This window comes from Stegostoma tigrinum, chromosome 8 (genome assembly GCF_030684315.1).
Source record: "Stegostoma tigrinum isolate sSteTig4 chromosome 8, sSteTig4.hap1, whole genome shotgun sequence".
In the NCBI taxonomy this organism is placed as follows: domain Eukaryota; kingdom Metazoa; phylum Chordata; class Chondrichthyes; order Orectolobiformes; family Stegostomatidae; genus Stegostoma; species Stegostoma tigrinum.
In genome coordinates, this window is record NC_081361.1 from 35,894,009 (window position 1) to 35,907,896 (window position 13,888).

The 13,888-nt window shown below is 42.4% G+C and overlaps 1 protein-coding gene across 1 annotated transcript in view; it reads right to left on the bottom strand.

Moving 5' to 3' along the window:
• Positions 1 to 13,888, bottom strand: part of kcnt2 (potassium channel, subfamily T, member 2) — a 702,110-nt gene that overhangs the window by 145,722 nt on the left and 542,500 nt on the right. The window contains exon 29 of the mRNA XM_048538622.2: positions 7,494 to 7,622. Coding sequence (XP_048394579.1) covers positions 7,494 to 7,622 — 129 coding nt within the window. The remainder of the gene's footprint in view (positions 1 to 7,493; positions 7,623 to 13,888) is intronic.

Here is a 13,888-nt window from a genome sequence, read left to right on the forward strand (position 1 = left end):
ATTAAAAACCTGACAAGGGTATGCGTACTAAAGGCTAAATCCATCCAAATTAATTATGGATAAACTGGAAGATTGCCAAGAAGGATTTTTCTCAGTTCTTCTGTAGTTAACCAACCCAAACATTGATATTTTAAAATGTTAAATCAGCTCTGTGTTCACACATGATTGTACCAAAATATGATATTGAATAAACTAGATATGTAATTCAATTTACGACTGTCTAATGGTCTATTGGCCAACTTTCACTTTTATCTTAGCTCCTGCATACTTTAGTTTTCGCTAAATATCAATCACTCTCAAACTGCCTTGGAGTCTCCAGCACATTTTCCTCCAAGCTTCTTCATATGGCACATGTGACATATAATATTAGCAATGTAATAGAAAAATGCTTCTTAGGAAGCTTTATTGCTGCTAGGATATGGATCCATTCACTCCAGTTGGTCTTCTAGGGCTATAACTGTACAGTTGTTTTTCCTAAGGCATAGAGTCAGAGATCCATAAAGTCACAGAAGGAGGCCATTTGTTTCACTGAGTCCATACAGGCTCTCTATGGAGCAGTCCGGTCAGTTGTAATCACCCAATGGCCCTGCAGGTACTTCAAGGACCCATCCAATTTTCTTGTGAAACAATTAATCATCTCTTGCTTCCACCGCCTTTGGAGGCAACAAGTTAGTTCATTTTTGCTTAACGCATAAAAAATGTCTTTTTCAACATCTGCACCTGTTGCCACAAACCTTAGATCAGGGTACTCTAATTCTTCTGCCACCAGCCTTTCTTCCAGTAAACTTGTCATAATTTCATAAACTATTAAATCTCTGCTCAATTTCTTTGGTTTTAAGGAGAACAACCCTGCTTTTAAAAAAACTATCTCTGGAGCTACATTCCCTCATCCTTGGAGCAATTCTGGTAAACCTGCTCTTCACCCTCTCAAGGACATTTACCTCGTTCCTTAAGTGTGGCATCAAGTACTGAATTCAATATTCTCCCAGTAGCTGAACCACACATTTATAAAGGTTTAGTATAATTTCTGTGATTTGTACTCGATACCTCTATTTATGAGGACCAAAGGCCTTGCACATTCTTCAGAGCTAATCTCCTCATAGATTATGGTTGGTATGGACTGGTTGGACTGAAGGGTCTGTTGCCATGCTGTATTGCTACGACTCTATATTGCCAAAATGGAAGATCTTACATTTCTTTGTGCCAAGTTCCATTTGCCATTTCTCTGCACATTGCTTTAGGGTGTAGATAGGCTCGGACAGTCAATTTGCATCGATCTCACTGTCAGTCAACCTAATTTGGTATCATTTTGAACTTCTAAACGAATTTTGAACTTGTACTCTTCATTCCAATATTGCAGTCATTTATGACAAAGAAAACAGCAGTAATCCTAGCACTGACCTTTGAGGAATGGAACAGAGAAAGCATCCTGCATTCTGTAAAGCTATCACATAGCCTGGTTCTCTAATCTGTCCATAAGCCACATTTTTCTATGCCGTAACACTCCACAGCCCTCAACTTTGTTAACCAACCCTTTGTGTGGCATTTTGTGAAATGCTTTCTTAAAATCCACAGAGACAGCTTATATTGTATTCTCCTCATCAACCACTACCATTATGGCATTAAGAAGTTAAATTAGTTACAAATGATCAATGCATGAATAATGGAGCATTCGCCTCTGCTGTACAAAAATCTACTTATTTCCAAGCTTGGCAATACTTGATGATTGGAAATAATCTCACTTGTATCATGATTGTTATCCTTTCCTGCATTTCATCAATTTCAACAAGCACTGACATTTGAAATTTAATACAATTATCTGCTAGCTGGTGCACAGAATGCCTGACCACATTTTACAGCCAGGACATAAACATCAGACCTGCAAAAGCAAGTACTGCAAAATTGCACACAAAAGTAAAAAGCTGCCATTAAATCTGATAGCTGTCAAGGTGTCATTCTCTGGGTAGAATATGAAATATGTGCACAAAGTAGAGTTAATAGCAGCCACAAATTACATAGATACACACCGTCTCTCTACATTGTAATTAGGTACAAACAAACAGAATAAAATGGACACATGAAGCTAATTATTTAATTGGCATCCAAATGTTATTCAGATTTGTAGGCCAACCCAGCGCAATATAAAATGTTTGTTTCACCTGGCTATCTGCCCTTGAATATGATCAGATTAATAAGAACTTGAGTGTCTACACAAAAGCATGCATCAAGTGATCATGCATAGAAGATCTTAATTTGAAAGCAACTCAGTGCAAAGAGGGAGCAATTACTGGAACAAGATTCCCATACGTAGGAAACTCGAGTCCAAAGTAAGTAAACAAGAACAATAACAGTAAATATAAAAAAAATCACAAAGTGCTGCAAACATGTAGAATTTGGACAGTCCTGCTACACCCAACTGAATGTGGCAGTCGACAATTAAACAACTTGCTGAAGGAGGAGGTGGTTTCACAAATTTTCAAATGTTGGGTGAGCCCAATGCAACAATGCAAAAACTAAGGCTGGAGTATTCACATGCGTCTTCATCCAGAAGTGCGATGTGAACAATTCATCTTGCCATCTACCCGATGTCCCCAGAATCAAAGATACCTCTCTTCGGCCAATTCAGTTTGCTTCTCATGAAATCAAGAAATGGCTGAAGACAATGGATACTGCAAAACCCACGGACGCTGACAACATTTTGGCAATAGTTCCAAAGATTTGTGCTGTAGAACTTTGTGCTCCACCTCCATCTAAGTTGTTCCAGTACTGCTACAACGTCTGCATTCACTGCCCATTTCTGTCCTGTGCACAAAACTCAGGTTAAATCTTGAACAATTACCACCTCGTCAGTCTACTCTCAATCATCTGTGAAGTGATGGAAGGTGTCATCAAAACTACTATCAAACAGCATCTACTCAATGATAACTTGCTCACAGATGCTGATTTTGCATCCTGACCAGGCCTACTCAGCTCCTGAACTCTCAGCAACCTTTGGTCAAACATGGACAAAAGAGCTGGATTTCAAAGGTGAGGGTGAACGCCCTTGACTTGAAAGCTGCATTTGACAGAATTTGGCATCAAGCAAAGGTAGAATCAATGGAAGTTGAGGAAAAATTTTCTGCAAGTTGGAGTCATACCTCGCATAAAGGAACTTGACTATTGCAGATCAGTCATCTCAGCCACAGGACATCATTGCAGGAGTTTCTCAGAATAGAGTGCTGGACCCAACTATCTTCATTATTGACTTATCTCCAGCATAAAGTTAGAATAACTCACACTTGATCACACAATGCTCAGCACTATTTGTGACTTCTTAGTTACAGATGCAGTCATGTACTTATGTACAGCAAGACTGAGGCAACATTCAGACTTGGACTAATAAGTGGCAAGTAACAACTCTGCCACACTAGTTCCGAGCAAATGACCATTGTTAATAGATGAGAATCCAACCATCACCCCTTGATGTTCAATAAATAACTAATATAAACCACCTATCAATAATCCATGGGCACGGAGAATATCTGCAGAGTGCCTAGGGCTATGATCAACAATGCCCACAATCAGCTCCCCAAATACGAGTGGGAAATTGCTGCTAAAAAACTCTGTACTCCAACACAAGTGACCAAGAATGCACAACCACACTGGAACAAACCATCATCACACAACAACTAAAGACCAGAACAAAGAATAGAGTAGCCCTATAAGAAAAACCATTCGAACTCACCCACAACAATGACATGGACAACACAGAAACGGGGATCAACAACATCTCAGACTGACAACTTACAGACACTGAGAAGACCGCCCTAATATGCAGACTGAATTATAAATACAGAGACGTCAAAATAATACTGACTTCCTGGCCGCACTGGAATCGACACTAAAGGACAACGGGCTAGCAGAGGAAATACAACACACCATCAGACAGACGATTGTTCCAACACTGAGCAGAGAAGTTAAGTGGAACACATTCAACATAGAAGAGAAGAAAGCCCTGAAAAGACTCAAGAAAGACAGAAACATTGTAATCTTACCAGGGGACAAAGGGCGCATGGCATTATTCCTTGGTAGAGCTCAATACATCGAGAGAGCTAACACACTACCAACAGATACTGACACTATCAATCGATGGGGAAAGACCCAACACCACAGTTAGAGGACTGGATTATACCAATCCTGAAGAAATTACACAACTCAAGAAATATCAGCAAGACAGACAACTAAAAAACTAAGCCAAAGAGATCCAACACACCCTGCTTCTATGGATTCTCTAAGGTACACAAGCCTGGGGTCCCCCTCAGACCCATTGTCTCACTACCAGACATACCATCATATAGTTTAGCCAAAGAACTACAGCAGAGTTGACAACATTACCTACTCCATTCACTCCTCCCAAGAATTCCTCAACACCATCAAGGACACCAGAATAGAAGAGGACAAGATAATGATATCCTTTGACATAACAGCACTATTTACATCCATAATCATTGACGTAGCCGAAGAGACAATTGCCATGCAGCTGGATGAATCAGGAAGGCAGGCACCTCACGACACCAGCAAGGACAGCACTCTGAAGCTGTTGGATCTGTGCCTCACAACCCACTTCATCTTCAATGGACATACATTCAAACAAATCAATGGAACACCAATGGGACCCCCAATATCAGGTCTGATTGCAGAAGCAGCAATGCAAAGGGTAGAGCAGACAGCGTACCCCCGCTATACAACCCAAACTCTGGGTCAGGTGTGTAGATGACACCTTTGTGTTTATCAAACCCACAACCCTAAAAGAAACCAGCTGACACATGAACAACATCCTCACCTGAAAAAAACATCACAAAAGAAGAAGAGAACAATAAACACCTACCCTTCCTACACATAACGGTTGAATGTAGGAACAACAGGGAACTCCAGACTAGTGTATACAGAAAGACCACCCATATGGGCCAGACACTTAATTACACCAGCAACCACTCCAACACCATAAACAGAGATGCATTAGGACATTATTCAAATGAGACACAACATACTGCAGCAACCCACAACTGTGCAAAGCAGATCAGGAGCACTTATACGGAGTTTTTAAAAGGAATGGATACCCAAAAAGCACAACCTGCCATTACCTCCTCGACAGGCCACAACAAGAAGACGCAACATGGCCAGACACACTAGTCACCCTCCGGTACATCAGGGACAAATCAGAGATGACTACAAGACTACTCAGGCCCCTAGGAATCAGGGTAACCCACAAACCACCAACCACCCTGCAACAGCTACCGATGAATGTAAAGGATCCCAAACCCACAATCAATAAAATTAATGTAATATACAAAATACTTAGCAAAGACTGTGAAAAACATTACATAGGCCAAACTGGAAGGAACCTAACAATAAGGATACATGAACAGCAACTAGCCACCAAGAGGCATGACCATTTCTCACTGGTCTCAATATACACCAACAAAGCAGGACATGAATTTTACTGGGACAACACATCCATGATAACACAAGCCAAACAGAGACATGCCAGGGAATTTGGGAGGCAATGGCCTAGTGGTATTATTGCTGGACTGTTAATCCAGAGACACAGAAGAAGTTCCGGGAACTGAGTGGAAATCATGCAATAGCACATGGCGGAATTTGAATTCAATAAAATATCTGGAATTAAGGATCAAATGATGACCGTGAATCCAATGTCAATTGTTCGAAAAACCCAACTGATTCACTAATGTTCTTTAGAGAAGGAAATCTGCCATCCTTGGTCCTTCCTACGTGTGACACCAGACTCAGCAACGTAGTTGACTCTGAACTGCCCTCTGGGCAATGAGGGATAGGCAATGAATGCTGATTGGCCAGAGATGCCTTCATCCCATAAATGAATAAATTCCAGGAGACCTGGCATTCCAACCGAAAGTACATTAACAAACACATTGGTCTGGACCCGATACACAAATCACTGAAAAACAGAACTGGAAATGATGCCAACCACCCCAGCAAACAAAGGCAGATAAATAACAAGTGGGACACAACACCAACATTTCATTGGAGGCACACTGTTACCTCGCAGGATGACAAAATGTCTGCAAACAAACACACCAGCTTGGCGAGCAAGTCTGCAATCTCAAGCTACAAACCCGAGCTACAAATCTTCTCCAAACCTTTAACCATCACTAGATCTCAGACTTTCCGGAAGTTACCATTGACCAGAAATTAAAGCCAGACTGTCGGATACATAATTTGGACGCAAGACTAGATCAGAGGCTTGGAATTCTGTGGCAAGTAATTCTCCTAATACCTCAATGCCTCACACAAAAAGTAAAGGCCACATGTAATTTGACTGCTAAAGGCAACACATAGCCAACACAAAGGAGTGGTTTGCAGGTCATGAAGGAAGGAGTTAAATATTTCCCCAACTGTCTGGAGAGGCATAATCTATTTACAAAGCTGTTGGTAATTCACTGTAGGCCTGTAGGCCCACTGGCTCGATATGTATACCTGCCAGCTGGACCTGTGTGGCTAACTGTATGTTTTTTATTCTAACCAATTCCAACTTGACATGTAAAAATTCACCAGTCTCGCACTGGTTAATGCCACATGACAAATGCTTTTTTTTTCCTCTTTAACTGGTGCTTAATTTGCTAATGAGAAACTTCAAATGATTCTGAATGCTCGGGCCTCATTAATTTTTAGTCAACTTGTTGATGTGAAATATTAATTTTTATGCTGCATTCTCTGTGAAATGCAAATTCAATCTGGATATCTCTGAAATCTGATTTCAACAATAAATGAAATAGAAGCTAGCACTTAGAAGTAATGGGTGGAAGCTAGTGTACCCCCTAATGCTCCCCGCACCAATGCGCACTGTGTAGCAGGGACATTTAATCAGGCAGAAGAGTGGCAGACCCTGTTACCTTCCCAATTTTGCCTCAATTAGGTCCGTGGCTGACAGAGGGGGCACAGATAGAGCTCTCTCTTAGCTGCCTGTTGAGGTTCTTAAGAAGAGATCTGGGTGGTAGCCGGGTTTCACCACAAGCAACCCATGGTGTGTTGGCTTCTGCTTGTGGACTCCTGGGAAGAGGTGAAGAAAGCCCTCCTGTGACACAATGTCATCGGCGCATAGAATGTCACTCAGAGATTCAGCTTTCAAATGGATTAACACATCAAACTCAAAATGGTGTTCTTCTCTTCAAGTTTCTTTGAGGTTCAGAAATGTTCTTCAGCTCTCTCATGAGAGATCCAAGAAATACATTGACTGAGTTTTTGAAGTCATTGCTGAAACAGCTTTCAAAGATTAAAAACAACGAGAGGAGAATAAATAATTGTTTTATATTCCTGTTTCTTCAAAACAATAGGTTAGAAACAAAGCAAAATTATTTAATAGCTTAAATTGAAAAAAAAGTAACAAAACATGATGCATTTTTGTACTTTTTCAAACTGAATTTAAAAAGTGCTTTCATTTAAGGGCACATTTATGAATTAGTTGATGCACGTACCTCTGATGTTGTGAGCTTTTGTGACTCTGTGCGATAAATACCAATAGGAATATCTCCTGATGAGGAGCAAAGCTTTTGGTAAAGCCGACCATATGTCCTGATCCATAGGTCATCCTCTGTGATTTTCATCTGTAACAGCATAAGAGATGAGTCTGATCAGCAAACGTGGTCTTGACACCAAGATGATAGATTGTTGCACTTGCCCCAATGCATAGGTTTGTCTGAGTTTAACTAGATACAATGATGGCTTCAGAAGAATCAGAAAGTGGGTTAAGGCAAATTAATGTATTATCATTCAATCACTACACCAATTCAAACTTAAATATGACCATGCCTTTTACTTTTGTGCAATTATGAGAGGTGCTTTTAGAGACGGCAATTAAAGCTAAACAAATAGAGGCTTTCTGCCACATTATGTGACAATTCCCAGTAAAGTCCTTGACTCTTTTTAGGAGAATATCTTGAACTTAGTGGCATCAATGGGTGAATACTTTACAAATGTACTGACAGGCCAAGAACAAATTTCAGTTGGACAACTGTCATTCTTTCCAATAAAACATCTGCACGTGTTATATTGTGGCCCTGCAGGTGCTGGTGTAAGGGCTCACTACACTTTATTGCTGCAGCTCCAGCCCTGGTTTTCTCTCTTTCATTTTTCCAAAGGTTCACGCCACAGTAATTGCTAAAAGAACAAAGATGGACAAATGCACCATTTGCTGTAATCGGTCTTCGAGAGACTCAAAGATGATTAACAGACAGATTGACAGATCATCAACCAAATAACTATGATTAGCAGCCCAGCTGTTAACTGCCAAGCAGAGCATGTATCTCTAGCCATCTCGATCAGCAGCCAGAATCCATGTGAAGTTAACTGCGCTGTGTTTCATACTGAGGCGGTTCACCCCAGGCACTCACTTTGATCAAGGGAGCTTTTTCAACTGACTTGCTTCAGCTTCTTAACTTTCCACACAGTACAAAACAAAGCAGTTTGATCAGGCTAATGTGCAAAAAAAACTTTACTCTGGTTTCAGACCTCATACTTCATCTAAGTTTGTATTTAAGCCATTCTCGAGGAGCTGCCAGTGTCTGTTGCTGTGGCTCTCCAAGAGTATATTTTTCTTTGCTGGGCATTCAGTCTTTCCTTCCCACAAATTCCTCGGACGAAGGGAATGGGGTGAAAATGGCCATGTCAGGAAGGCTCAGTTTCGAGAGAAACTTGTGGCCCTGAGTTGGGTGGGGCCAAGTAAAGCACGGGGATAGTGACTGACTGGGACCGTAACGTGGCTCCACAGCACGAGCTGTGAGAGATTTTAATTTTGCAATGGAGAATCCCAGTATAGACTCCTGCCTAAAGTAGGTGGGAATCCTGTCACAAGCTGTGGGCTGGAAGTGGCGGGAGAGGGCAGGGTTGCTGTGCTAGATCAGGTGATCACAGAGAAGTAAATAGAAGTAAATCGTGGGGATTGGGAAAATCTGAGAGAATTGCGGGGTTGGGGTGGTGAATGGTAGATGGTGGAAGGTGGTAGCAAAAGGGAGGGGGTGCTGTGAGAGCAGAAGGGTGCCCAGTTTCCTCACTGAGAGGATAAGAATGGCACTCCTGGATTTCTTGGCCAACAAGAAATGAGCAAACCTCAAAGTTACAATTTCTTATATCTCCTGTGAGAAGGATGCAGGTATGTTAGAAAGCACAGACCGGAATTTCAAGCCAGAAGTAAAATTTGGAAGTTGAGACAAAACCTGCCTCCATTGAAGACCACCACAGGCAAGTTCTTCCAGGGTCTTAGGTACCTATAAGGCAGGTGCTGCAACCCCAAGGCAGGAATGGGAGTGGGGTGAGTCCACAGTGGGCTGATTAAAATACCGATCTCTGGACCTCCAAAAACTCCCAATGCTCCTGAGACACATAGCAGCTTTGTTACACACAGCCCATATCTACTTTAAATACCTCCAACTCATCCAAAACTCTTAGCTCCTCTCTCCCTCAACTCCTAACCCTGACCCCATGATCCTCAGCCCCTCTCCTGACTCACTACCTGCCCTTCACCCACCTTCTTTCTGAACAGAGCTCATGAGCCTGAAGCCAATGAATGGCCCATGAACCTCAAGAAAATAAACAAATTTTTTTCTGAGCAGCTTATAATAATGTGAAGTATGGAGAAAATGATTAAGCAGTTAAATTGCAGCTTGAAGCTGTAAAACCCTCCTGAATAAACACCTGCCCTAGTCGATGGCCAGAATGAATACATAAATGCAATTGAAAAAGCGGTAACAGTTCCACGTAGTTATCACACTAGACTACATTTTCAACAGTTTAAAATGCACTCGTTATCACTTTATCTATTAAATAGACCCTTCTAACTCATTTATAGACATTCCTAGTTTTACAATGTGAAACTTTTACTTGACAAGCTTGCCATTTGGCAGAAGAAACAGTCTGGAAAACACAGGGGGTTGAACTTCCCCTTTGTTTGACTAAGTGTTTTTAACTGAGATTCACAGCATTCAATCTATCACTGCCACGTTCGAAATAATAATGCAAAGAGGCTCTTCAGTTGCCTCCATGGACAGGCTAACTACCACTATAGAGCGGCAGGTCAGGCTCACTTCGTGCCTGCTGAATATGCACAGAGACCTGCACTTGATCACTGCAGCCATAGGTACTCTGCATCAACAACAAGGGGAGAAGGTCTGAGGAAACTTAACCTCACCCCAAATTCTCCTTCCTCTAAGGGAACAGAGTGGTGCATATGCAGGGACCCATTGAGAAAGAAGTGTCACTCACTGGACACTGTCAGCAGATCTTGTCCCTTGAGACCCAATGACCCCCAGAGACAACCAGCCAAGTCTTCCAGTCCAACAGGGGTAACAATAGAGTGGACTCCCTCCACCCCAGCTGCAGGATTCACTACAGCTCTTAGATGTAGTGGGCAGCAGAGGAAGAAGGCGACTCATAGGTGGCATGGCTGACATTTTGTTCCAAAGTTCTTACAATTGTGCAAATATATATGCACTTGCTTTTTTTTCGAAATAATCTACTGTAGTCTCTTCATCATTGTGGGATCCAGCGAAGTCACATTTCTTTAGCAGATGAGCAACCTCTTCAAGGCTACCATTCAATAAAATCAAGCCTGATCTGATTGTAACCCCAAATCCACATTCCTGCCTACCCCTGCTAATCTTTCATTCCCTCACTCAACAACAATCTGTCCGGCTCTGCCTCAAGAACTCCATTTCCATCACCTTTTCAGAAAAAGGCCCACAAAATCTCACAAAAATTGTGTCTGATCTCTTTTCAAATGGGCGATCCCTGATATCCAAACAGTGACCTCTAGCTCTCGATTCTTTTCCACATCTACCCTTTTGGATCTTACATGGGTCAATCAAGTCACTTCTTGTTCTTCTAAACTTCAGTAAACCCTCTCCAAACTACATCCAATACAATCATAACCTTGCTGAAGTAAGGTGGCCAATAGTGCACATTGTATTACAGACGCAATCCAGCAATGCCCTGGACAACTCAAGAATAACTTTCCTATTTTTATATTCATTTCCCCTTGAAATGGATAATAACACGTTATCAGCTTTCCTCATCACTTTTTGTGCCAACACACTAACCCTTTGGTTTTACAAGACACTGGTGAGGTCTCTTCTGGAATACTCTGTCCAGTTCAGGTTGCCCTGTTGTACGAAGGATATTATTCAGCTGGAGAGGGCTCAGAAGAGATTTACCAGGATGTTGCTGCGTATGGAGGGTTTGGGTTATAAGGAGATGCTGGATAGTCTGGGACTTCTTTTGCTGGTGTGTAGGAGGTTGAGGGGGGACCTTACAGAAGTTAATCAAATCATGAGGGGTATAGATAAGGTCCAAAACCTCACAAGCCTCAAAGGTGTCCTCTCTCTACGGTTTTCAAGACTGGGGGCATAACTTTAAGGTGACAAGAGAAAGGTTTAATAAGAGACATCAGGGCCAATTTTTTTTACACACAGAGTGGTTTGTATGTGGAATGAACTTCCAGAGGAAATGGTGGATGCATTTAAAAGACATTTGGATAAGTACATGAATAGGAGGGATATAGGCTGAGCATAGGCAAGTGGGGCAGGTTTAGTTTGGGATTATGGCCAGCATGGTCTAGTTGGGCCTGTTTCCAGGCTTTATACACGAGAACACGTGGATAATGATGGGATAGTTTAGGGGGAGGGGCTTAGATTAATTCACAGGTCGGCGTAACATCGAGGGCCAAAGGGCCTGTTCTGCGCTGTATTGGGTAACACCCAGTTTCCTCTATGCCTCCAGCCAAGATCGTCCACTTCGCATCTTCTGGCATTGTACTCTCTTTGCCCACTCATTTAACTTGTAAATAATTTTTTGTAGCCTCCTTCGCAACTTACTTTCCCATCTATCTTTGTGCTGTCAGCAAGGTTAGCAGCCATACCTTTTGTCTCTTCATCTGAGTCACGAATGTAAATTGTAGAGTTCAGGCTGCACCACTGATTTCTATGGAACACTCACTGCACCTTGCCAGCCTGAAAAAGACCAACTCATGCCAACTCTCTGCTGCCTGTTAGCCGGCCAGTCCTCTATCTCAGAGAAGCAAGCAGCAAGACGATGCCGCCAAGAAACTTCTCTAACCTTCACTTTGGGGAATTGGGAGCATTGTGGGCATGAGGCACATTTAGCTCTTAACGAGACTCAAATGCATGACAAGGCAGGCAGTGGCCTCTCATTTTCTCAATTTTATTCACTGTTTCTCATGCCGTCCGAGTACCCTATTTAAGACAGATCCTGTTGAAAGCACGCAATCGGTAAGCTTCACACAGTGAGGAAGGAGAGATCGCATCCGGAGTCAGACGCAACCAAGTGAGAACGTAGTTTTGGGAATTTGGGGGCAGCATGGGAATTCAGTGCAGAGGGCAGGAGGTGCTCTTCCCTTGCTTTTTGCATGGCTCATAGCTTATAAAGCTGTATTGTTTTAAACAGGACAAATTGAAGCCCATGATCAGAGGCCTAGCACAAAAAAGTGACACTACAGGCAAACAGTAAATTCATTGCTTGGTGACAGCTACTAATTCGACTACCTACAGAAGGTTACCTTCAGATCGAAGGCAAATAGAAGGAAATATTTACGGGTTACAAACTAAAAGACCAGTCAGAAAATTTTAAAAATTAAGTTCAGAGCTAAGTCAACAAAACAGAGATCCAGTGCCAGGCAATGTGTTGTATCTACATGATATGGGACCCCATTGTGACTCACAGTGACCACATCTGTAGCAAGTGTTGGTTGCCTGAAGATGTACAGCTCAGAGATGATGAGCTGGAGTCTGAGTTTTGAACACTGTGGCACATCAGGGAGCGGGAGAGCTGCCTGGAGACTGTGTTTCACTGAAAGTTCCAGAATACCGAGGGACCTGGACAGTGTGGATATGGAGAAGATGCTTTCACTGGTACGAGAGGCAGAGAACCAGGGACACGGCCTCAGAGTGAAGGGATGACCCTTTAGAAGTGAGATGAGGAGGATTTCTTTCAGCCAGAGGGTGATTAATCTGTGGAATTTATTGCTGCAGAAGCCTGTAGGGGCCAAGTCACTGAGTGTATTCAAGACAGAAATACAGGTTCTCGATAAGTAAGGGAATCCAGAGTTATGAGGAGAAGGCAGGACAATGGGTCTGAGAAACATATCAGTCGTGATCAATTGGCAGAGCAAGCTTGACGGACAAATTACCTAATTTTGCTCCTTTATCTTACAGTCCTTTGGTCTTATGGAACTGAAATCCCAACCACATTCCACATCCTTCAAATGCAACTCCCCTATAACACATGCTGCATCATTTAATCATGAACTGTAAAGGAGGCCAATAAAACATCTTTTTTAAAAACTCTTTGAGCTTATAGCCATGGTTCACAGCCCTACACAACTGGTGTAAAATGTAACAGCTGCTAATCTGGCTGCTTCCATGAAAATGTCTAAGAAAACGTGCCTGGTGTGGGATCTCAATAAGCTCACAGGCTGAGATAACACGGTGTAGAGCTGAATGAACACAGTAGGCCAAGCAGCATTAGAGGAGCAGGAATGCCAGTTTCATGCTCTATAGGTACGGTCGTGTTTCAGGGCTCTACCCTCCTCTGCACTCAAGGGCAATCCCTTCGGCTGTCCTGTTTGGCAACTATTCCTTTATGAGTCCTACAACCATTTGGTCTTGATGTGGCCTAGAAAATCTGGTGACCTCAGCCAGGCCTGTGGTTAAAATAGGGATTGTGTTCCCAGGAGTTACTTCAGACCTTGCCATTTATATTGGACTCCCACTCCTCTGTGCTGGGTGGAACTATTGTGCTTGATTTCAGGGCAATTATGAGCAGGAAATGCACTGGAAGAATGGCTTGAATGGTCTTTTCTCAC